This window comes from Tachyglossus aculeatus, chromosome 2 (assembly GCF_015852505.1).
Source record: "Tachyglossus aculeatus isolate mTacAcu1 chromosome 2, mTacAcu1.pri, whole genome shotgun sequence".
Classification (NCBI taxonomy): Eukaryota; Metazoa; Chordata; class Mammalia; order Monotremata; family Tachyglossidae; genus Tachyglossus; species Tachyglossus aculeatus.
The window spans coordinates 3,211,576-3,238,157 of NC_052067.1; the positions used below are offsets into that span (position 1 = coordinate 3,211,576).

Consider the following 26,582-nt stretch of genomic DNA (forward strand, 5'->3'; position numbering starts at 1 on the left):
CAAGAGCCCGGGCTTGGGAGTCAGAGGGCCTGGGTTCTAATCCTGGCTCTGCCACTTGTCTGCCGGGTGACCTTGGGCAAGTTACTTCCCTTCTCTGCGCCTCAGTTACCTCATCTGGAAAATGGGGATGAAGACCGTGAGCCCCGCGTGGGACAACCTGATCGCCTTGTACGTACCCCGGTGCTCCCTCCCTCCCCACATTTGCCCAGCTAGCTCTCTTCCTCCCTTCCAAGCCCTACTGCGAGCTCACCTCCTCCAGGAGGCCTTCCCACACGGAGCCCCCTCCTTCCTCTCCCCCTCCCCCTCCTCCTTCCTCTCCCCACAGCCCCTGTATATATGTTTGTGCAGATTTATTATTCTATTTGAAGCAGCTTGGCTCAGTGGAAAGAGCCTGGGCTTTGGAGTCAGAGGTCATGGGTTCAAATCCCGACTCCGCCACTTGTCGGCTGTGCGACTTTGGGCAAGTCGCTTCACTTCCCTGGGCCTCAGTTCCCTCCTCTGTAAAATGGGGATGAAGACTGTGAGCCCCACGTGGGACAACCTGATTACCTTGTATCTACCCCAGCGCTTAGAACAGTGCTTGGCACATAGTAAGCGCTTAATAAATGCCAACATTATTATTATTATTATTAATTTTGTTAATGATGTGCATCTAGCTTTATTTCTATTTATTTTGATGAGTTGACACCTGTCCACATGTTTTGTTTTGTCATCTGTCTCCCCCTTCTAGACTGTGAGCCCGCTGTTGAGTAGGGACCGTCTCTATATGTTGCCGACTTGTACTTCCCAAGCGCTTAGTCCAGTGCTCTGCACACAGTAAGCGCTCAATAAATACGATTGAATGAATGAATGAATGAATAGAACAGTGCTTGGTGCATAGTAAGCGCTTAAATACCATTATTATTAACTGTGTGGAAGAAGGCAATGGTAAACCACTAATGTATGTTTAATAATAATAATGATGGCATTTATTAAGCACTTACTATGTGCAAAGCACTGTTCTAAGCGCTGGGAAGGTTACAAGGTGATCAGGTTGTCCCACGGGGGGGCTCACATTCTTAATCCCCATTTTACAGATGAGGCAACTGAGGCCCAGAGAAGTGAAGCGACTTGCCCAAAGTCACACAGCTGACAGGTGGCAGAGCTGGGATTTGAACCCACGACCTCTGACTCCAAAGCCCGGGCTCTTTCCACTGAGCCACGCTGCTCCTCTGTAGCCGTCACCCCCATCCTTTCTGTCCCACGAGCCCTTAACCTTGGCATTACGCTTGACTCCTCTCTCTCCTTCGACCCACGTATTCAATCCATCGCTAACTCCTGTCGGCCCCACCTTTACAATGTCGCTAAAATCTGCCTTTTCCTCCCCATCCAAACTGCTGCTACAATAATCAATCGTATTTATTGAGCGCTTACTGTGTGCAGAACACTGTACTAAGCGCTTGGCAAGTACAAGTTGGCAACATATACAGTACCTACCCAACAGTGGGCTCACAGTCTAAAAGTCCAAATAGTTATCCTGTCTCGTCTTGAATATTATCAGCTTCCTTGCTGACCTCCCAGCCTCCTGTCTCTCCCCACTCCCGATGTTTTTTCTACAAAAAAGTTCCATCCAGGTTTCCCCTCTCCTCAAGAACTTCCAGGGGTTGCCCATCCACCTCCGCATCGAACAGAAACTCTTCGCCCTCGGCGTTTAAGCGCTCAATCGCCTTGCCTTCGCTCCTCTCCTACTCCTACTTGCTCCCTTTATTCACCCCCCACCCCAGCCCCACACCTCTTCTGTCCCGATTGGTCATTTTATTTATTTCTATTAATGTCTACCTCCCACTCTCGACTGAAAGCTCCTTGTGGGCGGGGGATGTGTCCGTTATATTGTTATATCGTACTCTCCCAAGCGCTTAGTAATAATGATAATAATAATAATGGCATTTGTGAAGCGCTTACTGTGTGCAAAGCGCTGGGGTAGATACCGGGTAATCGGGTTGTCCCACTTGCAGTCTTAATCCCCTTTTCCAGATGAGGCACAGAGAAGTGAAGTGATTTGGCCAAAGTCACACAGCCGGTAAGTGGCAGGGCCGGGATTAGAACCCGCGGCTTCTGATTCCCAAGCCCGGGCTCTTTTCTCTAAGCCACGCTGCTTCTCCCTAGTGAAGTGACTTGCCCAAGGTCACCCAGGAGGCAAGCGGCGGAGCCGGGATTGGAACCCATGACCTTTTGACGCCCGGGCCTGGGCTCTAGCCACTGAGCCACGTTGCTTCAGTGCCCCTTGGTGCCAAAGGGGCCCTCACCGTGGTCACGGGTGTTGGCGTCTCGGGTCATCTTGGAAACGGGATTGAGCGTTGGCTTTTATTAATCGGGGCCGGCCCCCCGCGCCCGCCCGCCTGTCCACCCGTCCACCGACGGCCGGGCAGCGGGAGCTTGTGTCCCCCCGGGGCGGGCGGCGGCGGTGGGCTCAGGCGTTGAGCAGCTCGTGATCTTTGCCCGTTTTGCCCACGGCGTCGGGGTTGGACAGCGGGTCGAGGTCGGCGAAGAGGCTGAACCAGGACGTCAGGTCCTTGGGGTTCCTGGCGGGGCCTGGGGGGTGGAGGGGAAACAGAGGCAGTGACGGGGGAGTGAACGGCAGGCGGGCAGGCCCTCCGCTCCGTGCCCAGGCCACGCTGGGGGCCCCCACCCCCCGGGGCCCTGTGGCGGTGGGGACCCCGGCCCGTGGGGACCCCAGCTGCGGGGAGAGAGAGAGGATGTTGGCTCACCTCTGCCGGGAAGCTTGCTGGGGTTGGCTTGGCCGGGCTGGGGGTCGGGGGCCGGGGGCCGGGCATCCGCGGTGGGCCACCCTGAAGTGCAAACCACAGCGCCCGTCAGGCCGCCAGCCTCGACGGCCACGAGACCCGGGATCGGGTCCGGACTGAGAACTGGGTCCCCACCTCCCCGCCGCCCCCCTCAGCCCCAAATCAGGCCCTGTGGGGGTCCCTCCTTCCCCAGCCCCCCGCCAGCCCCCCATCCTCCACACCCCCACACCGGGCATCATGGCCCCCACCCCCAGTCCGGGACTGGGTGCTGCCTTTCTTTTTTTTTTTCTTTTTCTTTTTCTCTCTCTCTCTCTCTCTCTTTCTTTCTCTCTCTCTCTCTCTTTCCTTTCTTTCTTTCTTCCTTCCTCCCTCCCTCCCTTCTTTCTTTCTTTCTTTCTTTCTTTCTTTCTTTCTTTCTTTCTTTCTTTCTTTCTTTCTTTCTTTCTTTCTCTCTCTCTCCCCCTCTCTCCCTCCCTCTTTTCTTTCTTTCTTTCTTTCTTTCTCTCTCCCCCTCTCTCCCTCCCTCTTTTCTTTCTTTCTTTCTTTCTTTCTTTCTTTCTTTCTTTCTTTCTTTCTCTTTTTCTCTCTCTTTCTCTCTCCCCCTCTCTCCCTCCCTCTTTTCTTTCTTTCTTTCTTTCTTTCTTTCTTTCTTTCTTTCTTTCTTTCTTTCTTTCTTTCTCTTTCTTTTTCTCTCTCTCTCTCCCCCCCTCCTTCCCTCTTCTTTCTTTTTCTTTCTTTCTTTTTCTTTCTCTCTCTCCCCCTCTCTTCCTCCCTCTTCTTTCTTTCTTTCTTTCTTTCTTTCTTTCTTTCTTTCTTTCTTTCTTTCTTTCTCTTTTTCTCTCTCTTTCTCTCTCTCCCTCTCTCTCTCTCCCTCCCTCTTCCTTCTTTCTTTCTTTCTTTCTTTCTTTCTTTCTTTCTTTCTTTCTTTCTTTCTCTTTCTTTTCTTTCTCTCTTTCTCTCTCTCTCCCCCTCTCTCCCTCCCCCTTCTTTCTTTCTTTCTTTCTTTCTTTCTTTCTTTCTTTCTTTCTTTCTCTTTCTTTTCTTTCTTTCTTTCTTTCTTTCTCTTTCTTTCTTTCTTTCTTTCTTTCTTTCTTTCTTTCTTTCTTTCTTTCCTTTCTCTCTCTCTCTCTCTCTCTCTCATTCATATTTATCGAGCACTTACTGTGTGCTGAGCACTGGACAAAGCACTTGGAAAGTACAATCCAGCAACAGACACAATCCCTGCCCACGACAGGCTCACAGTCTAGAGGGAGAACAGTAATTCTGGTATTTGTTAAGCGCTTACTATGAGCCAGGCACTGTTCTAATCGCTGGGGTTGATATGAGGTGATCAGGTTGCCCCCCGTGGGGCTCCCAGTCTTCATCCCCATTTTACAGATGAGGTCACTGAGGCCCAGAGAAGGGAAGTGACTTGCCCAAGGTCACCCAGCAGACAAGTGGCGGAGGCAGGATTGGAACCCAGGATCTTCTGACTCCCAGCCCCGGGCTCGACCCGCTAGACCATGCTGCTTCCCATCACTGTTTCCCCCATCCTGCCCGCCTCAGCGCCGGGCCGGGCACCCCACCGTCTTCCGAGTCCCGTCCACTGCAGTGTCATGGCTTAGTGGCAAGAGCCCGGGCTCTGGGTTCTAATCTTGGCTCCGCCACTTGTCAGCTGGGTGACTTTGGGCAAGCCACTTGGCTTCTCTGGGCCTCAGTTCCCTCATCTGGAAAACGGGGACGAAGACTGTGAGCCCCACGTGGGACAACCTGATCACCTTGTATCTCCCCCAATCAATCAATTGTATTTATTGAGTGCTTACTGTGTGCAGAGCACTGTACTAAGCACTTAGAACGGTGCTTGGCACCTAGTAGGCGCTTAACAAATACCATCGTTATTATCACTAGTGTCCTATATACTAGTTACTAGTATATGTTGCCAACTTGTCCTTCCCAAGCGCTTAGTACAGTGCTCTGCACACAGTAAGCGCTCAATAAATACGATTGAATGAATGGATGTCCACCCAGCATGCACGCAAGGGCAAACACACACACACACACACACTTCAGCACGTAAGCCCTCCCAGCTTACCGCAACACTTTTGTCCCCATCTTCTAAATCCAATTCCTTAAGCACCCAGAAGCAAGACCCCCCAATCCCCGTTCCCCAGGAGTTTATCCTCTAAAGGAAGGAAAACGGTCCGGGCCACAAGTGTGCAAGGAGAGCTGACTACTCCATTCATCCAGTCCTATTTTTTGAGCGCTTACCGCGCGCAGGGCACTGGACCGGGCTCTCTCCCCTCCATCCCCAGGGATGCCTTCCGGCTCGGACGTACCATCCCCGGAGGGCGGCAGCATCCTCTGGGCGCGTCCGGGCTGGTCCAGCAGCTGGGAGGGCAGGAATCCCGCCAGGCCGGGCGGCGTGTCGCCGTCCCCGGGCTCGGGGCCGGGGGCCGGGGCCGGGCCGTCCCCGAACACGGCCGTCCACTCCCGTCCGAAGTCCCCCTCGTCCAGCGCCGACGCGTCCAGGATCTGGGACAGCAGGGCCAGGTCGTCCGTGTCCGCCCTGGAAGGCTCCGTGGGGGCCGGCGGGGAGCCTGGGGGGAGGCTCAGGCCACCAGGCCGCCCTGGGAAGAAGAAGAATCATCATCAGTCATATTTATTGATAATAATAACGATGGTATTTATTAAGCGCTATGTGCAAAGCACTGTACTAAGCGCTGGGGGGGATACACAGTAATCAGGTTGTCCCATGTGGGGCTCACAGTCTTCATCCCCATTTTACAGATGAGGGAACTGAGGCCCAGAGAAGTTAAGTGACTTGCCCAAAGTCACACAGCTGACAAGTGGGGGAGCCGGGATTTGAACCCATGACCTCCGACTCCAAAGTCCGGGCTCTTTCCACCGAGCCACGCTGCTTCTCTGTGTGCAGAGCACTGTACTAAGCGCTTGGGAAGTACAAACTGGCAACATATAGAGACAGTCCCTACCCAACAGGGGGCTCACAGTCTAAAAGAAGAATGATTATGATCGTCATTACGGTCCTTGTTAATAATAATAACAATAATAACGATGGCATTTATTAAGCGCTTCCTATATGCAAAGCACTGGGGAGGTTACAAGGTGATCAGGTTGTCCCACGGGGGGCTCACAGTCTTCATCCTCATTTTACAGATGAGGTTAACTGAGGCCCGGAGAAGTGAAGGGACTTGCCCAAGTCACACGGCTGACATTTGGCGGGGCCGGGATTTGAACCCATGACCTCTGACTCCAAAGCCCGGGCTCTTTCCACTGAGCCACGCTGCTTCTCTGTTAAGGGCTTCCTATGTGCCAGGCACCGTACTAAGCGCCGGGGTGGGTACACGCCGGTCGGGTCGGACACGGTCCCGGTCCCACGTGGGGTTCGCCGTCTCCACGGAGGGAGACAGACATTAATGTACGCGACACAGTCCCTTCTAGACTGTGAGCCCACTGTCGGGTAGGGACCGTCTCTATATGTTGCCAACTTGGACTTCCCAAGCGCTTAGTCCAGTGCTCTGCACACAGTAAGCGCTCAATAAATACGACTGAATGAATGAATGACAATGACTCTCCCCCGCTTCGGAGCCTTATAATAATAGCATTTAGTAAGCGCTTACTATGTGCAAAGCACTGCTCTAAGCGCTGGGGAGGTTACAGAGTGATCAGGTTGTCCCACGTGGGGCTCACAGTCTTTATCCCCATTTGACAGATGAGGTCACTGAGGCCCAGAGAAGTGATGTGACTTGCCCAGAGTCACACAGCTGACAGGTGGTGGAGCCGGGATTGGAACCCATGACCTCTGACTCCAAAGCCCGGGCTCTTTCCACTGAGCCACGCTGCTTCTCTTATTGAAGGGGCATCTCCTCCGAGAGGCCTTCCCTGATTAAGCCCCCCTTTCCTCTTCTCCCGCTCCCTTCTGGCCTCTGGGAGCTTCCTGTCCCACCACTTGGGACGGGATCAGGTTCCTAGTAAGCCCTTAACAATACCACTGTGATTATTACTATGATTATTGCTATGTTTAGTAGTAATCATCATCAATCGTATTTATTGAGCGCTTACCATGTGCAGAGCACTGTACTAAGCGCTTGGGAAGTACAAATTGGCAACATATAGAGATGGTCCCTACCCACCAGTGGGCTCCCAGTCTAAAAGGGGGAGACAGAGAACTAAACCAAACATACTAACAAAATAAAATAAATAGAATAGATATGCACAAGTAAAATAGAGTAATAAATATGTACAAACATATATACAATATACATTAGTACAGTGCTCTACACGCAGTAAGCGCTCAATAAATACGATTGAATGAATGAATAATGAAGCAGACGGGCAGGTGGGCATTACGTCCAAAGAGTGGGAGGAGGAATAATAATAATGGTATTTGTTAAGCGCTTACTATGTGCCAAGCATTCATTCATTCAGTGCTTAGTGCTTACAGAAGCAGCGTGGCTCAGTGGAAAGAGCATGGGCTTTGGAGTCAGAGGTAATGGGTTCAAATCCAGGCTCCGCCAATTGTCAGCTGTGTGACTTTGGGCAAGTCACTTAACTTCTTTGGGCCTCAGTTACCTCATCTGTAAAATGGGGATTAAGACCGTGAGCCCCGCGTGGGACAACCTGATTACCTTGTAACTTCCCCAACGCTTAGAACAGTGCTTTGCACATAGTAAGTGCTTAATAAATGCCATTATTATTACTATTATTATTATTCATTCAATCATATTTATTGAATGCTTACTGTGTGCAGAGCACCATACTAAGCGCTTGGGAAGTACAAGTTGGCAACATATAGAGAAGGTCCCTACCCAGCAGCGGGCTCACAGTCTAGAAGGGGGAGACAGACAACAAAACAAAACATATTAACAAAATAAAATAAACAGAATAGTAAATATGTACAAGTAAAATAAATGGAGTGATAAAGTAGCACTGTTCTAAGCGCTGGGGTAGATACAAGGTGATCAGGTTGTCCCATGTGGGGCTCACAGTCTTAACCCCCATTTTACAGATGAGGGAACTGAGGCACAGAGACTGTGAGCCCACTGTTGGGCAGGGACTGTCTCTATATGTTGCCAACTTGTACTTCCCAAGTGCTTAGTACAGTGCTCTACACACAGTAAGCACTCAATAAATACGATTGATTGATTGATTGATTAAGGGGCTTGCTCAAGGTCACACAGCGGGCAAGAGGCGGAGTCAGGATTAAAACCCACCTCTTCTGACTCCCAAGCCCGGGCTCTTTCCACTAATCCACGCTGCTTCTCCAATTAGATGGGGATTGTTTTTATTTTTATTTTATTTTTATTTTACTTTGTTAGTATGTTTGGTTTCGTTCTCTGTCTCCCCCTTTTAGACTGTGAGCCCGCTGTTGGGTAGGGACTGTCTCTATATGTTGCCAATTTGTCCTTCCCAAGCGCTTAGTACAGTGCTCTGCACACAGTAAGCGCTCAATAAATACGACGGATGATGATGTTTCCACCCTGATGGCCTTGCACCCGCTCCACCCGAGCACTTCAGTGCTCCGCTTGGAGGAAACGCTCAACGAGTAGCAGAATCGCGGTCGGTGTAGACGGAGGAGGAGAGGAGGGCTGGGGGTGGGGGGACTCACCCATCGGCTCGGGGTTCAGGTCCAGCAGCTGGTCGGTGGCGACTGCTTTCAGAGGGGAGACAGAAAGGGCGGCTCGGTGTGGGCAGGGCACCGGTCTGTGCTACTGGACTCTCCCGAGCGCTCAGTACAGTGCTCCGCCCGCAGTAAGCGCTCGATAAATACCACTGACCGACCGGCCCGGCATCCCCGGCCTAGCGACCACCCCCTTCCCGCAGCCGGAGAAGTGTTTTAAAGGAGAAATTACCTCTTGGTTCCCCTTGAGACGGGAGGCTCCCTTCTCCAGCCCGAAAGTTGTCCCGCCTGCCATCTTCCGCTGTGCACGGAAGACACCGAGCGGGAGGATGGTTAGCAAGCCCACGGGGTGGACACCTACCACGGTGCTGTGCGCACGGTAAGTGCTCAATAAATACCATTGAGGTCTTTTTGATGATGATGATGATGGCATTTGGTAAGCGCTTACTATGTGCAAAGCGCTGTTCTAAGCGCCGGGAGGGGATACAATCAATCAATCAATCAATCAATCGTATTTATTGAGCGCTTACTGTGTGCAGGGCACTGTACTAAGCGCTTGGGAAGTACAAGTCGGCAACATATAGAGACAGTCCCTACCCAACAGTGGACTCACAGTCTAGAAGGGGGAGACAGACAACAATCAATGTCTATTTATTTTACTTGCACATATCTATTCTATTTATTTTATCTTATCTTACCTCCTTCCCTTCCCCACAGCACCTGTATATATGTATATATGTTTGTACATATTCATTACTCTATTTATTTACCTATTTACTTGTGCATATCTATTCTATTTATTTCACTTTGTTAGTATGTTTGGTTCTGTTCTCTGTCTCCCCCTTTTAGACTGGGAGCCCACTGGTGGGTAGGGTCTGTCTCTATATGTTGCCAAGGTGATCAGGTTGTCCCATGTGATGCTCACAGTCTTCACCCCCTTTTTACAGATGAGGGAACTGAGGCTCAGAGAAGTGAAGTGACTTGCCCAAGGTCACACAGCAGACACGTGGCGGAGCCGGGATTCGAACCCATGACCTCTGACTCCAGAGCCTGGGCTCTTTCCACCAAGCCACGCTGCTACTATGTGCCTAGCACTGTTCTAAGCACTAGGGAGGATGCAAGGTGATCAGGTTGTCCCACGGCGGGGGGGGGGCTCACAGTCTTAATCCCCATTTTCCAGATGAGGTCACTGAGGCCCAGAGAAGTGAAGCGACTTGCCCAAAGTCACAGTTGGCAGAGCGGGGATTTGAACCCATGACTTCTGACTCCCAAGCCCGTGGTCTTTCCACTGAGCCACGCTGCTTCTCTATCACCATCGCGCTGGGAGGAGGGGAAACCGAGAGAGACGGACTGACTGACAGACGGAGAGTCAGCCCCTCCCTCCCCTCGCCATCCTGCTGGGAGGTGGGGAAACTGAGAGCGAGAGAGAGAGAATGACTGATCAACGGTTGACACCTTGCTCCCCTCACCATCGCACTGGGAGGCGGGAAACCCAAAGAGACACGGACCGACTGACTGATTGGCGGAGATTCGGCGCCTCACTTCCCTCACCGTTGCTCTGGGAGGAGGGGAAACCGAGAGATGGACTGACGGACTGACAGAGGGTCCGCACTTCACTTCCCTCACCGTGGTGCTGGGAGGAGGGGAAACTGAGAGACGGACAGATGGACTGACAGAGGGGCGGCACTTCACTTCCCTCACCATGGCACTGGGAGGAGGGGAAACTGAGACACAGTGACCATCTTTCTACAGAAACGTTCAGGACACGTCGCCGCCAAAAAAATAATCTCCAGGGGTTGCCCATCCACCTTCATATCAAACAAAAACGCCTCGCCATTGGCTTTAAAGTTGTCCATCCATCCTTTTGCCCCCTCCTTCCTCGCCTCGCTTTTCTCCTTCTCCCCCTTCGCCCCTCTGGTGCCGCTAACTTTCTCCCTGGGCCTCCAGCTCGCCTATCCCACCGTCGATCCCTGGCCCCCGTCCCGTCTCCCTCCTCAAATCCCGTAGACGATGACTCTCCCCCCTTCATAAGCCTTACTGTCCAACCTGTACTTCCCAAGCGCTTAGTACAGTGCTCTGCACGCGGTAAGCGCTCAATAAATACGAGTGAATGAATGAATGCAGGCCCATCTCCTCCAAGAGGCCTTCCCAGATTAAGCCCCACTTTTCCTCATCTCCCATTCCCTCTCCCCCGCCCCACAGCACTTAGGTATCGATCTGTCATTTTATTTATTTATACTGATGTCTCTTTATTTGTAATGCTGTCTGTCTCCCCCCCTGCCCCCAGACTGTAAGCTCATTGTGGGTAGGGATTGTCACTCTTTATTGTTGTATTGTATTTTCCCCAGGTGCTTAATACAGTGCTTGGCACACGGTAAGCACTTAATAAATATGATTGAATGACAGAGAGTCAGCACTTGATTCCCCTCACCGTGGTGTGGGCAAAGCAAACTGAAAGTCGCCCGGGGCCCGCAGGCTCGCCCCATCAACTACCCGCTATCAATCCCCCGATGGTATTTATTGCCAGGTTGCCCTCGCCCAAGCACTTAGCACAGTGCTTTGCACACAGTCAGCGCTGCGGCGTGGCTTAGAAGAAAGACCATGGGCTTGGGGGTCGGAGGATGTGGGCTCTAATCCCAGGTCCACCACTGCTCTGCTGCGTAACCTTGGGCAAGCCACTTCACTTCTCTGGGCCTCGGTGACCTCATCTGTAAAATGGGGCTGAAGACTGTGAGCCCCACGGGGGACAACCTGATTACCTTGTTATCAATCAATCGTATTTATTGAGCGCTTACTGTGTGCAGAGCACTGTACTAAGTGCTTGGGAAGTCCAAGTTGGCAACATATAGAGACGGTCCCTACCCAACAGCGGGCTCACAGTCTAGAAGGGGGAGACAGAGAATAAAACATATTAACAGAATAAAATAAAAAGAATAGATATGTACAAGTAAAATAAATAAATAAATAGAGTAATAAATACATACAAACATATGTACATATATACAGGTGCTGTGGCGAGGGGAAGGAGGTAAGGCGGGGGGATGGAGAGGGGGAGGAGGGGGGAGAGGAAGGAGGGGGCTCAGTCTGGGAAGGCCTCCTGGAGGAGGTGAGCTCTCAGTATCTACCCCAATGCGTAAAACAGCGCTTGGCACACAGTAAGCACTTGACAAATACCATTATTATTAATATTAATTAATATTAACATATTATTATATAATAATAATAAATGTGATTGAATGACTGGATGAATATAGAGTGCGTACTATGCGTACAGTGCCCTGTACTAAGTGCCTGGCTCCCCCCAACTCCCACCTCAGCTCGTTTTCTCCTCACCTGCCTCTGACCCCTCACTCTTTTCCGTCCCCCCGGCTCAGACCTCCGGCCCGACCAAATCCGCGGGGCCACCCGCTCCATCGTCATCACCGCGGCCCTCCTAAAAAAAAATTCCCAACCTCCTCCAGGAAGCCTTCCCCGATATTGGAAGTAACAAGTTGAGACCTTACAGGCGGAGCTCAAAAACCACTGGTCCCAAAGGACCAGCAGATCAACAGACCAATGAACCCTTTGTCCAAGAGAGTGACGGAGCCCCACGGACCATGCGCTTAGATTTGCTCCCTTTTTTCACCCCCCAACCCCTTATTTCCAGCGCTTAGAACAGTGCTTTGCACATAGTAAGCGCTTAACAAATGCCATCATTATTATTATTTCCACATCCACCATTTGTTTATTTCTATTCACGTCTTTCTCCTCCTCTGGACTGGAGGCTTGTTGTGGGCAGAGGATGCGTCTGTTACATTATTATAGTGCCCTCTCCCAAGCGCTTAGTACAGTGCCCTGCCCCCAGTAAGCTCTGATTGACCAATGGACCACGGGGCCAACGACGGAAAAGCATCCAAAGCGGGAGAGCATGATTTTCCTCCACAAATGCGAAACTTACTCAGACAAGGGGATTTGTTATTGTGGGTGTCCTCATCTAACAGAATCAACCTAAAAAGGAAAAGAATGAGAAAGGAATTATTATTATTATTATTATTATTAAGTGCCGTCGAGTCGTTTCCGATTGACAGCGACTCCACGGATGTACTTTCTTCAGAGCGTCCCGTCCTCTGACGTAATCCGCAACCTTTCTAACGGTTCCTCCCCACAGCACCTATATATATGTATATATGTTTGTACATATTACTCTATTTTACTTGTACACATCTATTCTATTTATTTAATTTTGTTAGTATGTTTGGTTTTGTTCTCTGTCTCCCCTTTTAGACTTTGAGCCCACTGTTGGGTAGGGACTGTCCCTATATGTTGCCAACTTGTACTTCCCAAGCGCTTAGTACAGTGCTCTGCACACAGTAAGTGCTCAATAAATACCACTGATTGATTGATTGATTCCTCCGTTATTGTCGTTACGGTCTCTGTCCATCTAGCTGCCTGTCTGCCTCTGCCACGTTTTCCCTGGACTTTTCCTACCATTATTGTCTTCTCCAGAGAATCCGTCCTCCTGATGACGTGTCCAAACTATGCTCACCTAAGTCGAGTCATTTGGCCTTCCAAAGACCACTTTGGTTTAATTTGCTCTAAAATCCATTTGTTTGTTTTTCGGGCAGTGTGTGATCATAATAATGATGGCATTTATTAAGCGCTTACTATGTGCAAAGCACTTTGCTAAGCACTGGGGAGATTACAAGGTTGTCCCACAGGGGGCTCACAGTCTTTAATCCCCATTTCACAGATGGGGTAACTGAGGCACAGTGAAGTGACTTGTCCAAAGTCACCCAGCTGGCAAGTGGCGGAGCCGGGATTTGAACCCACGACCTCTGACTCCAAAGCCCGGGCTCTTTCCACTGAGCCACGCTGCTTCTCAGGGATAGAGAAGCAGCATAGCGTAGTGGCTAGAGCCCGGGCCCGGGATTCGGAAGGTCATGGGTTCTAATCCCAGCTCCGCCACTTGTTTGCTGTGTGACCTTGGGCAAGCCACTTCACTTCTCAGGGCCTCATTCATTCATTCAGTCGTATTTATTGAGCGCTTACTGTGTGCAGAGCACTGTACTAAGCGCTTGGGAAGTACAATATAGAGACGGTCCCTACCCAACAGTGGGCTCACAGTCTAGAAGCCTCAGTTACCTCAACTGTAAAATGGGGATTAAGACTACATGGGACAGGGACTGTGTCCAACCCGATTTGCTTATATACATCCCAGCGCTTAGTACGGTGCCCGGCACATAGTTGAGCGCTTAACAAATACCATAATTATTATTATTATATTCGCAAAAGCCTTATTGGACCACATCTCAAAGGAATCGATGTTCTTTCTATCCTGTTTTTTCACTGCCCAGCTTTCAGATCCACACATTGTCACTGGAAACACCACAGCCCAGTTCAAACCTTTAGCGGATCGGCCAACGGGGAGAAATGGGACTCAGGCGGAAAGACCCCGACGGGATGGAAATGAGGGCAGTGGGCCCAAGGTGCCGGCTTTTGGACCCACTTAAATCGGGACGGGGGGTGTTGGGAGCTCAGTTCAGTTCCATCATCCAATCCCGGTTGGCGGCTTGTAATAATAATGATGATGATGATGATGGTATTTGTGGTAGATACAAGTCGATCAGGTTGGACGCGGCTCCTGTCCCATATGGGGCTCACTGTCTTCACCCCCACCCCACCCCCCACCCCCATTTTACAGATGGGGGAACTGAGGCCTAGAGAAGTGAAGTGACTTGCCCAAGGTCACCTAGCAGACAAGTGGCAGAGCCGGGATTAGAACCCAGGACCTTTTGATTCCCAGGCGCGGGCTCTAGCCAGTAGGCCAAGCCGCTTCTGTAGCCTTGGGTCACGTTGGGCGGGGACTCTCATTTAGTTCCTCTAGACTGTGAGCTCAGTGTGGGTAGCGAGTGTGTTTGTTGTTATATTGTCCTCTCCCAATAATAATAATAATAATGATGGTATTTGTTAAGCGCTTACTATGTGCAAAGCACTGTTCTAAGCGCTGGAGAGGTTACAAGGTGATCAGGTTGTCCCATGGGGGGCTCCCAGTCTTCACCCCCATTTTCCAGATGAGGGAACTGAGGCCCAGAGAAGTGAAGTGACTTGCCCAAAGTCACCCAGCTGACAACTGGCGGAGCCGGGATTTGAACCCATGACCTCTGACTCCAAAGCCCGGGCTCTTTCCACTGAGCCACGCTGCTGCTCTAAAGTGCTTCCCACCCTGTAGGTGCTCAGTAAATACAGTTGAATGAATTTATACCTTCCAGAAATGGGCTGGAAGAAACTTGTTTTTTCCCCATGTAGTATTGGTTAAGCACTTACTACGTGCCAGGCACTGTTCTAAACGCTGGGGTAGGTATAAGCTAATCAGGTAGGACACAGGTCCTGTCCCACATGGGGCTCTCAGTGTTAATCCCCATTTGCCTGCTATGTGCTCGTCGCTTAAGTAAATAGTAATGATAATAATAATAATAATAATAATAATGATAATAATAATGGGTTTTAAGTGCCTGCTATTGCCAGTCACTTGAATAAATAGTAATAATGATTTGATTATAATACTGTGAGCCTGTAGTTGGGTAGGGATTGTCTCTACCTGTTGCCGAATTGTACTTTCCAAGCGCTTAGTACAGTGCTCGGCATACAGTAAGCACTCAATACATACGACTGAATGTATGAATGATTTGACAGATGAGGGAACTGAGGCCCAGATGAAGTGAAGTGACTCGGCCGAGGTCCCACAGCAGACAATAATAATAATAATAATAATAATGGCATTTGTTAAGCGCTTACTACATGTGAAGCACTGTTCTAAGCGCTGGGGGGGGACACAGGTGATCAGGTTGTCCCACGTGGGCTCACAGTCTTAATCCCCATTTTCCAGATGAGGCAACTGAGGCCCAGAGAAGTGAAGTGACTTGCCCAAAGTCACACAGCTGACAAGCGGCGGAGCCGGGATTAGAACCCGGGTCCTTCCGACTCCCGAGCCCGGGCTCTAATCAGTCCGTCGGTCGGTCAATCGTATCGAAGAGCAGCAGCGTGGCTCAGTGGAAAGAGCGCGGACTTTGGAGTCAGAGGTCGTGGGTTCTAATCCCGGCTCCGCCACTTGCCAGCTGGGTGACTTTGGGCGAGTCACTTCACTCCTCTGGGCCTCAATGACCTCACCCGTAAAGTGGATGAAGACCGCGAGCCCCACGTGGGACAACCCGATTACCTTGTATCTCCCCAGCGCTTAGAACAGTGCTATGCACGTAGTAAGCGCTTAATAAATGCCATCATCACTATTATTATTATTATTCACTGTGTGCAGGGCACTGTACTAAGTGCTTGGGAGAGTGGGTAGACACGTTCTCTGCCGACACTCGGAGACCCTAAAATTTTGAAGGAAACCTAATGGGCAGATGGCAAGGAGCCGGCTCGGTTGGAAAGGGGGTTGTTCGCCCACCGGTTTCCAACCGGTCGATTGGGGGGTGGGTTTCGGGGACACGGGGCTGGATCCTTGTTAGAGGCCCGGTTATCTTGTACCCCCAAGGTTGAGACTGACCGCTTTGGGGGGAGCCCCCCGCTCCCCCGACCCTCCCCAGACCCTCCCGGTCCCCCCAAGGGGCACCGCCCGCCCGTGACTCACTGGCCGGCGTGGTCGGTGGCCGCCGGATCGTTGGCTGCCGGGCCTCGGGGCGTCTTGTCCGGCCTCTTGGCCTTCTTGGTCAGCTTATTGACCGGCTCTTGTAAGCTCTGCGGGCCCCCGCGTCCGGACAGAGGGAAAACGAGGGCCGGGAGTCGGACCGTCAACCCACAGGCTCGCCGAGGGGATCCGCGGAGCGCTTACTCGGCGCTGAGCCGAGCGCTGGGGTCGCGGTCCTTGCCCCTTGACGGTTGGGGGTCACGGTCTCGGGAGGATAGGGACCGAGCCCCCCTTTCACAGATGAGGAAACTGAGGCCCGGAGAGGTGAAGTGACCGGCTCTGCGTCTGGGATTCGAACCCAGGTCCTCTTATTCCCAGGTCCCGGCTCTTTCTGATAGGCTGCGCTGCCTTTTCAATTTTTGAGGGTGTTAAGCGCGTACTGTGAGTCGCTGTTCTGAGCGCTGGGGTAGGTAGAAGTGAACTGGGTTGGATACAGTCCCCGTCCCACGTGGGGCTCACAGACTGAGTCGGAGGGAGGAGGAGCAGCGGGGCTCAGTGGGAAGAGCCCGGGCTTGGGAGTCAGAGGACACGGGTTCTAATCCCGGCCCTGCCACTTGCCTGCTGTGGGACCTTAAGCGAGCCACTTAACTCCTCTGTGCCTCAGGGACCTCATCTGTAAAATGGGGATTAGGACTGTGAACCCCGCGGGGGTCCACCTGATTACCTTGTATCTACCCCGGCCAACCTGTAATAATAATAATGATGGCATTTATTAAGCGCTTACTACGTGCGAAGCACCGTTCTAAGCGCGCTGCCAACTTGTAATAATAATAATGATGGCATTTATTAAGCGCTTACTATGTGCAAAGCACCGTTCTAAGCGCTGGACTTAACTTGTACTTCCCAAGCGCTTAGTACAGTGCTCTGCACACAGTAAGTGCTCAATAAATATGACTGAATGAATGAACGACTAGAACAGCGCTTAGTACCCTCTATTTATTTTATTTTGTTAGTATGTTTGGTTTTGTTCTCTGTCTCCCCCTTTTAGACTGTGAGCCCACTGGTGGGTAGGGACTGTCTCTAGATGTTGCCAATTTGTACTTCCCAAGCGCTTAGTACAGTGCTCTGCACATAGTAAGCGCTCAATAAATACGATTGATGATGATGATTGCCAGCGCTTAGAACAGTGCTCTGCACACAGTAAGCGCTCAATAAATACGGCTGAATGAATGGATGCTGGGCACACAGTAAGCGCTTAACCAAACACCATCATCGTCGTCATTATTATTATGTGCCGAGCACCGCTCTAAGGCAGTCAGGTTGGACCCAGCCCCTGCCACCACCATGGGGCTCCCGCTATTCATCCCCATTTTCCAGATGAGGAAAGTGAGGCCGGGATCAAGAGCCCAGGACCCCTCCCGCCGGGCCCCCCGGGGTCGGCAGGTGACCTTGAGAGTGGTGAACTGGTAGGGCTGGTAGCCGCTGAAGCTCTCGTGGACGGCGGCCATGGTGCGTGAGGTCTTCTCCCAGAAGTGCAGCAGCGTCGTCTGCGGGTGGTGGGGGGGAACCCACATATAATCATAATAATAATGATAGCATTTATTAAGCGCTTACTATGTGCAAAGCACTGTTCTAAGCGCCGGAGAGGTTACAAGGTGATCAGGCTGTCCCACAGGGGGCTCACAGTCTTCATCCCCATTTTCCAGATGAGGGAACTGAGGCCCAGAGAAGTGAAGTGACTCGCCCAAAGTCACACAGCTGACAATCGGCGGAGCCGGGATTTGAACCCATGACCTCTGACTCCAAAGCCCGGGCTCTTTCCACCGAGCCACGCTGCTTCCCTGCTTTCCACTGCTTCCACGCTGCATGGTCGCCCCGCGGGCCCCCCCCCAAGAGCCCCCTCCCAGTCCCTCCACTTCATTCATTCATTCATTCAATCGTATTTACTGAGCGCTTACTGTGTGCCCAGCACTGTGATGAGCGCTTGGGAAGTCCAAGCTGGCAACAGCTAGAGACGGTCCCTACCCAACAGCGGGCTCACAGTCTAGAAGGGGATAGTGATGGCATTTATTAAGCGCTTACTCTGTGCACAGCATTGTTCTAAGCGCTGGGGAGGTTACAGGGTGATCAGGTTGCACCACGGGGGGCTCACAGTCTTCACCCCCATTTTCCGGACGAGGGAACTGAGGCCCAGAGAAGTGAAGTGGCTTGCCCAAAGTCACACAGCCGACGATGGGCAGAGCTGGGATTTGAACCCCAGCTCCCCCTCGTCCCCCTCTCCATCCCCCTCACCTTACCTCCTTCCCTTCCCCACAGCACCTGTATATATGTTTGTACAGATTTATTACTCTATTTAGTTATTTATCCCCACAGCACCTGTATATACGTATATATGTTTGTACATATTTATTACTCTATTTATTTATTTTACTTGTACATATTTATTCTATTTATTTTATTTTGTTAATATGTTTGGTCTTGTTGTCTGTCTCCCCCTTCTAGACTGTGAGCCCGCTGTTGGGTAGGGACCGTCTCTATATGTTGCCGACTTGGACTTCCCAAGCGCTTAGTCCAGTGCTCTGCACACGGTAAGTGCTCAATAAATTTGATTGATTGATTGATTGAACCCGTGGTGGCCTACTCCAAAGCCCGGGCTCTTTCCACCGAGCCACGCTGCTTCACTTTCCCGACTGCTAGGCCCCCACGAGACCCCCGCAGGGTCTCAGCCGCCCGGGCCCTGACGTCCGTCCGTCCGTCGGTCCGTCCGTTCGCCCCCCGACCCCCCGGGTTGACGGGGGTCCCCGGCGGGCGGTGGTACCTGATAGGTGGTGAGCACGTGGGACAGGAGGTTGCAGCGGCTGGCTCCCAGGAGGTCCACCTTCTGACACACGTCCGTCTTCAGCCGGTCGAAGTTGACTTTGGCCTGGCGGACCTGGGACTGCACCTGCGAGGGCCAGGCCGCCGCTGACCCCCCTCCCTCCCCGCCCCCGCCGACGATCTTACCCACCCTCCCCCCTTACTGTGCACGAGGCACTGGACTAAGCGCTCGGGAGAGGACAACGGAACACATATGTTGCCAACTTGTACTTCCCAAGCGCTTAGTACAGTGCTCTGCACACAGTAAGTGCTTAATAAATACGATTGATTGATTGATTCATTCAATCAATCAATCAATCAATCGTATTAAGCGCTTACTGTGTGCAGAGCACTATACTACTTTTAGACTGTCTATACTTTTAGACTGTGAGCCCACTGTTGGGTAGGGACTGTCTCTGTATGTTGCCAACTTGGACTTCCCAAGCGCTTCGTACAGTGCTCTGCACACAGTAAGTGCTCAATAAATACGATTGATTGATTCATTCCATCAATTGTTTTGAGCGCTTACTGTGTGCAGAGCACTATACTACTTTTAGACTGTCTATACTTTTAGACTGTGAGCCCACTGTTGGGTAGGGACTGTCTCTGTATGTTGCCAACTTGGACTTCCCAAGCGCTTCATACAGTGCTCTGCACACAGTAAGTGCTCAATAAATACGATTGATTCATTCAATCAATTGTTTTGAGCGCTTACTGTGTGCAGAGCACTATACTACTTTTAGACTGTCTATACTTTTAGACTGTGAGCCCACTGTTGGGTAGGGACTGTCTCTGTATGTTGCCAACTTGGACTTCCCAAGCGCTTAGTACAGTGCTCTGCACACAGAAAGTGCTCAATAAATACGACTGATTGATTCATTCAATCAATCAATCAATCGTTTTGAGCGCTTACTGTGTGCAGAGCACTATACTACTTTTAGACTGTCTATACTTTTAGACTGTAAGCCCACTGTTGGGTAGGGACTGTCTCTGTATGTTGCCAACTTGGACTTCCCAAGCGCTTAGTACAGTGCTCTGCACACAGAAAGTGCTCAATAAATACGACTGATTGATTCATTCAATCAATCAATCAATCGTTTTGAGCGCTTACTGTGTGCAGAGCACTATACTACTTTTAGACTGTCTATACTTTTAGACTGTGAGCCCACTGTTGGGTAGGGACTGTCTCTGTATGTTGCCAACTTGGACTTCCCAAGCGCTTAGTACAGTGCTCTGCACACAGTAAGCGCTCAATAAATACGATTGATTGATTCATTCAATCAATCAATCAATCAATCAATCGTATTGAGCGCTTACTCTGTGCAGAGCACTATACTACTTTCAGACTGTCTATACTTTTAGACTGTGAGCCCACTGTTGGGTAGGGACTGTCTCTGTATGTTGCCAACTTGGACTTCCCAAGCGCTTAGTACAGTGCTCTGCACACAGTAAGCGCTCAATAAATATGATTGATTGACTGATTCATTCATTCAATCAATCAATTGTATTGAGCGCTTACTGTGTGCAAAGCACTATACTACTTTTAGACTGTCTATACTTTTAGATTGTGAGCCCACTGTTGGGTAGGGACTGTCTCTGTATGTTGCCAACTTGGACTTCCCAAGCGCTTAGTACAGTGCTCTGCACACAGTAAGCGCTCAATGAATACGACTGATTGACTGATTCATTCATTCAATCAATCAATTGTATTGAGCGCTTACTGTGTGCAGAGCACTATACTACTTTTAGACTGTCTATACTTTTAGATTGTGAGCCCACTGTTGGGTAGGGACTGTCTCTGTATGTTGCCAACTTGGACTTCCCAAGCGCTTAGTACAGTGCTCTGCACACAGTAAGCGCTCAATAAATACGATTGATTGATTGATTCATTCATTCAATCAATCAATTGTATTGAGCGCTTACTGTGTGCAGAGCACTGTACTACTTTTAGACTGTCTATACTTTTAGACTGTGAGCCCACTGTTGGGTAGGGACTGTCTCTGTATGTTGCCAACTTGGACTTCCCAAGCGCTTAGGACAGTGCTCTGCACACAGAAAGTGCTCAATAAATACGACTGATTGATTCATTCAATCAATCAATCGTTTTGAGCGCTTACTGTGTGCAGAGCACTATACTACTTTTAGACTGTCTATACTTTTAGACTGTAAGCCCACTGTTGGGTAGGGACTGTCTCTGTATGTTGCCAACTTGGACTTCCCAAGCGCTTAGTACAGTGCTCTGCACACAGTAAGCGCTCAATAAGTACGATTGATTGATTCATTCATTCAATCAATCAATCAATCAATCAATCGTATTGAGCGCTTACTGTGTGCAGAGCACTATACTACTTTCAGATTGCCAATACTTTTAGACTGTGAGCCCACTGTTGGGTAGGGACTGTCTCTGTATGTTGCCAACTTGGATTTCCCAAGCGCTTAGTACAGTGCTCTGCACACAGTAAGTGCTCAATAAATAGGACTGATTGATTCATTCATTCAATCAATCAATCAATCAATCGTATTGAGCGCTTACTGTGTGCAGAGCACTATACTACTTTTAGACTGCCTATACTTTTAGACTGTGAGCCCACTGTTGGGTAGGGACTGTCTCTGTATGTTGCCAACTTGGACTTCCCAAGTGCTTAGTGCAGTGCTCTGCACACAGTAAGCGCTTAATAAATATGATTGATTGATTGATTCATTCATTCAATCAATCAATCAATCGTATTGAACGCTTACTGTGTGCAGAGCACTATACTACTTTTAGACTGTCTATACTTTTAAACTGTGAGCCCACTTTCGGGTAGGGACTGTCTCTGTATGTTGCCAACTTGGACTTCCCAAGCACTTAGTACAGTGCTCTGCACACAGTAAGTGCTCAATAAATACAACTGATTGATTGATTGATTCATTCATTCATTCAATCAATCAATCAATCAATCGTATTGAGCGCTTACTGTGTGCAGAGCACTGTACTACTTTTAGACTGTCTTCTATACTTTTAGACTGTGAGCCCATTGTTGGGTAGGGACTGTCTCTCTATGTTGCCAACTTGTACTTCCCAAGCGCTTAGTACAGTGCTCTGCACACAGTAAGCGCTCAATAAATACGATTGATTGATTGATCGATATACGAAGCGCTTGGGAAGTACAAGTTGGCAACACCTACAGACGGTCCCTACCCAACAGCGGGCTCACAGTCTAGAAGGGGGAGACAGAGAACAAAACCAAACATATTAACAACAACAAAAAATAAAATATAATAAAATAAATAAATACAATCATTCATTGAGCGCTTACTGGGTGCAGAGCACTGGACTAAGCGCTTGGGAAGTCCAGGTCGGCAACATCTAGAGACGGTCCCTACCCAACAGCGGGCTCACAGTCTAGAAGGGGGAGACAGACAACAAAACAAAACACAGCTTGGGCAGGCAGAGAGAGAGAGGCGAGGAGATCAAACCGGAGAAACAGAGACGGAGAGATAATAATAATAATAATAATAATAATAGTATTTGTTAAGGGCTTTCTATGTGCTAAGCACTGTTCTAAGCGCTGGGGGAGATACAAGGTACTATGTATATATGTTTGTACATATTTATTACTCTATTTATTTATTTTACTTGTACATATCTATTGTACAGTACAGACAACAAGACCAAACATATTAACAAAATAAAATGAATAGAATAAATATGTACAAATAAAATAGAGTAATAAATACATACAAACATCTATACATATATACAGGCGCTGTGGGGAGGGGAAGGAGGGAAGGCGGAGGGGAGGAGGGTGAGAAGCAGCGTGGCTCAGTGGAAAGAGCCCGGGCTTTGGAGTCCTGTATATATGTATATATGTTTGTACATATTTATTACTCTATTTATTTATTTTACTTGTACATATTTATTCTATTTATTTTATTTGGTTTATATTACTCTATTTATTTTACTTGTACATATTTACTATTCTATTTATTTTATTTGGTTAATATGTTTTGTTTTCTTGTCTGTCTCCCCCTTTTAGACTGTGAGCCCGCTGGTGGGTAGGGACCGTCTCTAGATGTTGCCAACTTGTACTTCCCAAGCGCTTAGTACAGCGCTCTGCACACCGTAAGCGCTCAATGAATACGATTGAATGAATGAATGAATGATGAATGAATGAATGATGAATGAATGAATGAGTCAGAGGTCGTGGCTTCAAACCCCGGCACCACCAATTGTCAGCTGGGTGACCTTGGACAAGTCGCTTAACTTCTCTGAGCCTCAGTTACCTCATCTGGAAAATGGGGATTAAGACTGTGAGCCCCCCCGTGCAACAACCTGATCACCTTGTAACCTCCCCAGTGCTTAGAACAGTGCTTTGCACATAGTAAGCGCTTAACAAATGCCATCATTATTATTATTATTATTAGAGAAGCAGTGTGGCTCAGTGGAAAGAGCCGGGCTTGGGAGTCAGAGGTTGTGGGTTCTAATCCCAGCTCCGCCACTTGTCAGCTGTGTGACTTTGGGCAAGTCTCTTCACTTCTCTGGGCCTCAGTTCCCTCATCTGTCAAATGGGGATTAAGACTGTAAATCCCACCTGGGACAATCTGATCACTTTGTATCCTCCCCAGCACTTAGAACAGTGCTTTGCACATAGTAAGCGCTTAACAAATGTCATCATTATTATTAGAGAAGCAGCGAGGCTCAGTGGAAAGAGCCTGGGCTTAGAAGTCAGAGGTCATGGGTTCTGATCCCGGCTCCGCCACTTGTCAACTGTGTGACTTTGGGCAAGTCATTTCACTTCTCTGGGCCTCAGTTCCCTCATCTGTAAAATGGGGATGAAGACTGTGAGCCCCACGTGGGACAACCTGATCACCTTGTATCTACCCCAGCGCTTAGAACAGTGCTTGGCACATAGTAAGCGCTTAACAAATACCAACATTATTATTCCCTGCCCACAGTGAGCTTACTGGATGGTAAACTCCCGCTCTCGATGCGGGGGGAGGGGTGGCAGGGGACGGTTGCTATTTATCGAGCGCCTGAATTTGAGGCTCTGTACTAAGCGCTCCCTCATCCCATCAATCAATCAATCAATCAATCAATTGTATTTATTGAGCGCTTACTGTGTGCAGAGCACTGTACTAAGCGCCTGGGAAGTACAAGTTGGCAACATATAGAGACAGTCCCTACCCACCAGTGGGCTCACAGTCAATCCATCAGTGATATCTATTAAGCGCTGACTGTGTGCTGAGCACTATACTGAGTGCTTGGGCGAGTACACTATAACAATAAATAGACACATTCCCTGCCCACAACGAGCTTACAGGGCGCTGGGATGGATCCGAGCTAATCACGTTGGACGGAGTCCCTGTCCCACATGGGGCTCCTACTCTCAATCCCCATTTTACAGATGAGGGAACTGAGGCCCAGAGAAGTGAAGTGACTTTCCCAAGGTCACACAACGGACGAGTAGCAGAGATTAGGATCCAGGACCTTCTGACGCCCAGGCCCATCCACTATCCGCTTAGGCCAGGTGGTCCTATCTACTCACTCTCTTCCACTGTCCTATTCCAAGCGCTTAGTACAGTATTGTGCACACTGTTAGTGTGGTGTAACTACCATCGATTAATCCACTGATTGATTCCTCCCTCTCCCAACTCACACACACCGGGTTGTGGTATCCCTGTAGATTGGGAGCTCACTGTGGGCAGGGATTGTCTCTCTTTATCGCCCTAATGTGCTTTCCCAAGCGCTTAATACAGTGCTCTGCACACCGTAATAATAATAATAATAATGATGGCATTTATTAAGCGCTTACTACGTGCAAAGCACTGTTCTAAGCGCTGAGCACTATACTGAGTGCTTGGGCGAGTACACTATAACAATAAATAGACACATTCCCTGCCCACAACGAGCTTACAGGGCGCTGGGATGGATCCGAGCTAATCACGTTGGACGGAGTCCCTGTCCCACATGGGGCTCCTACTCTCAATCCCCATTTTACAGATGAGGGAACTGAGGCCCAGAGAAGTGAAGTGACTTTCCCAAGGTCACACAACGGACGAGTAGCAGAGATTAGGATCCAGGACCTTCTGACGCCCAGGCCCATCCACTATCCGCTTAGGCCAGGTGGTCCTATCTACTCACTCTCTTCCACTGTCCTATTCCAAGCGCTTAGTACAGTATTGTGCACACTGTTAGTGTGGTGTAACTACCATCGATTAATCCACTGATTGATTCCTCCCTCTCCCAACTCACACACACCGGGTTGCGGTATCCCTGTAGATTGGGAGCTCACTGTGGGCAGGGATTGTCTCTCTTTATCGCCCTAATGTGCTTTCCCAAGCGCTTAGTACAGTGCTCTGCACACCGTAAAAATAATAATAATAATAATGATGGCATTTATTAAGCGCTTACTACGTGCAAAGCACTGTTCTAAGCGCTGAGCACTATACTGAGTGCTTGGGCGAGTACAACAGAACAATAAATAGACACAATCCCTGCCCACAACGAGCTTACAGGGCGCTGGGATGGATCCGAGCTAATCACGTTGGACGGAGTCCCTGTCCCACATGGGGCTCCTACTCTCAATCCCCATTTTACAGATGAGGGAACTGAGGCCCAGAGAAGTGAAGTGACTTGCCCAAGGTCACACAACGGACGAGTAGCAGAGATTAGAATCCAGGACCTTCTGACGTCCAGGCCCATCCACTATCCGCTAGGCCAGGTGGTCCTATCCACTCACTCTCTTCCACTGTCCTATTCCAAGCGCTTAGTACATATCTAAGCATATCTTAGTACCTATCTATTCTATTTATCTTATTTTGTGAGTATGTTTGGTTTTGTTCTCTGTCTCCCCCTTTTAGACTGTGAGCCCACTGTTGGGTAGGGACTGTCTCTATATGTTGCCAATTTGTACTTCCCAAGCGCTTAGTCCAGTGCTGTGCACATAGTAAGCGCTCAATAAATACGATTGATGATGATGATGATAGTACAGTGTTCTGCACACTGTTAGTGTGGTGTAACTACCATCGATTAATCCACTGATTGATTCCTCCCTCTCCCAACTCACACGCGCCGGGCTGCGGTATCCCTCTGGATTGGGAGCTCACTGTGGGCAGGGATTGTCTCTCTTTATTGCCCTAATGTGCTTTCCCAAGCGCTTAGTACAGTGCTCTGCACACCGTAATAATAATAATAATAATAATGGCATTTATTAAGCGCTTACTACGTGCAAAGCACTGTTCTAAGCGCTGGGGAGGTTACAAGGTGATCAGGCTGTCCCACGGTGGGGGGCTCACAGTCTTCATCCCCATTTTACAGATGAGGTAACTGAGGCACAGAGAAGTTAAGCAACTTGCCCAAAGCGCTCAGTAAATACGATTTAATGGATTCCCTTGTTTTTGTTGTTTTTCCTGCGACCCTTTCCCCTGGCCTGCCGGTAGAAGAGGGGTTTGGAGGTCGCCCCGAAATCTCCGGAAGAGTCCAATTTACACAACCTGCCCGGTGGCAAAAGACCACATTTTCACAATGGGTTGTGTGTGTAAACCACCTGACTGGGAAAGGGACGGTTGGAAACTTTCGAGCGGCTTTTTTTGGAGGGGGGGAAGGGGAGGAATCAATCGATCCATCAATCAATCGTATTTATTGAGCGCTTACTGTGTGCAGAGCACTGTACTGAGCGCTTGGGAAGCACAAGTTGGCAACATATAAGGACGGTCCCTACCCAACCGCGGGGGAGGA

At 49.6% G+C, this 26,582-nt stretch overlaps 1 protein-coding gene across 3 annotated transcripts in view; it reads right to left on the minus strand.

The window, feature by feature from the left end:
- Window positions 1–2,345: 2,345 nt before the first annotated feature.
- Window positions 2,346–26,582, minus strand: part of ICA1 (islet cell autoantigen 1) — a 62,215-nt gene continuing 37,978 nt past the window's right edge. Inside the window, exons 7-15 of one of the 3 annotated variants that reach the window (XM_038769506.1) lie at window positions 18,825–18,950; window positions 17,455–17,553; window positions 16,010–16,116; window positions 12,338–12,387; window positions 8,633–8,701; window positions 8,389–8,433; window positions 5,099–5,389; window positions 2,748–2,828; window positions 2,346–2,571 (exon numbers count right to left, since the gene is read on the minus strand). In XM_038769506.1, the coding sequence (XP_038625434.1) occupies window positions 2,450–2,571; window positions 2,748–2,828; window positions 5,099–5,389; window positions 8,389–8,433; window positions 8,633–8,701; window positions 12,338–12,387; window positions 16,010–16,116; window positions 17,455–17,553; window positions 18,825–18,950 (990 nt within the window). In that variant the 3' untranslated portion in view covers window positions 2,346–2,449. The remainder of the gene's footprint in view (window positions 2,572–2,747; window positions 2,829–5,098; window positions 5,390–8,388; window positions 8,434–8,632; window positions 8,702–12,337; window positions 12,388–16,009; window positions 16,117–17,454; window positions 17,554–18,824; window positions 18,951–26,582) is intronic. The other 2 variants (XM_038769493.1, XM_038769499.1) reach the window with 2 other exon arrangements.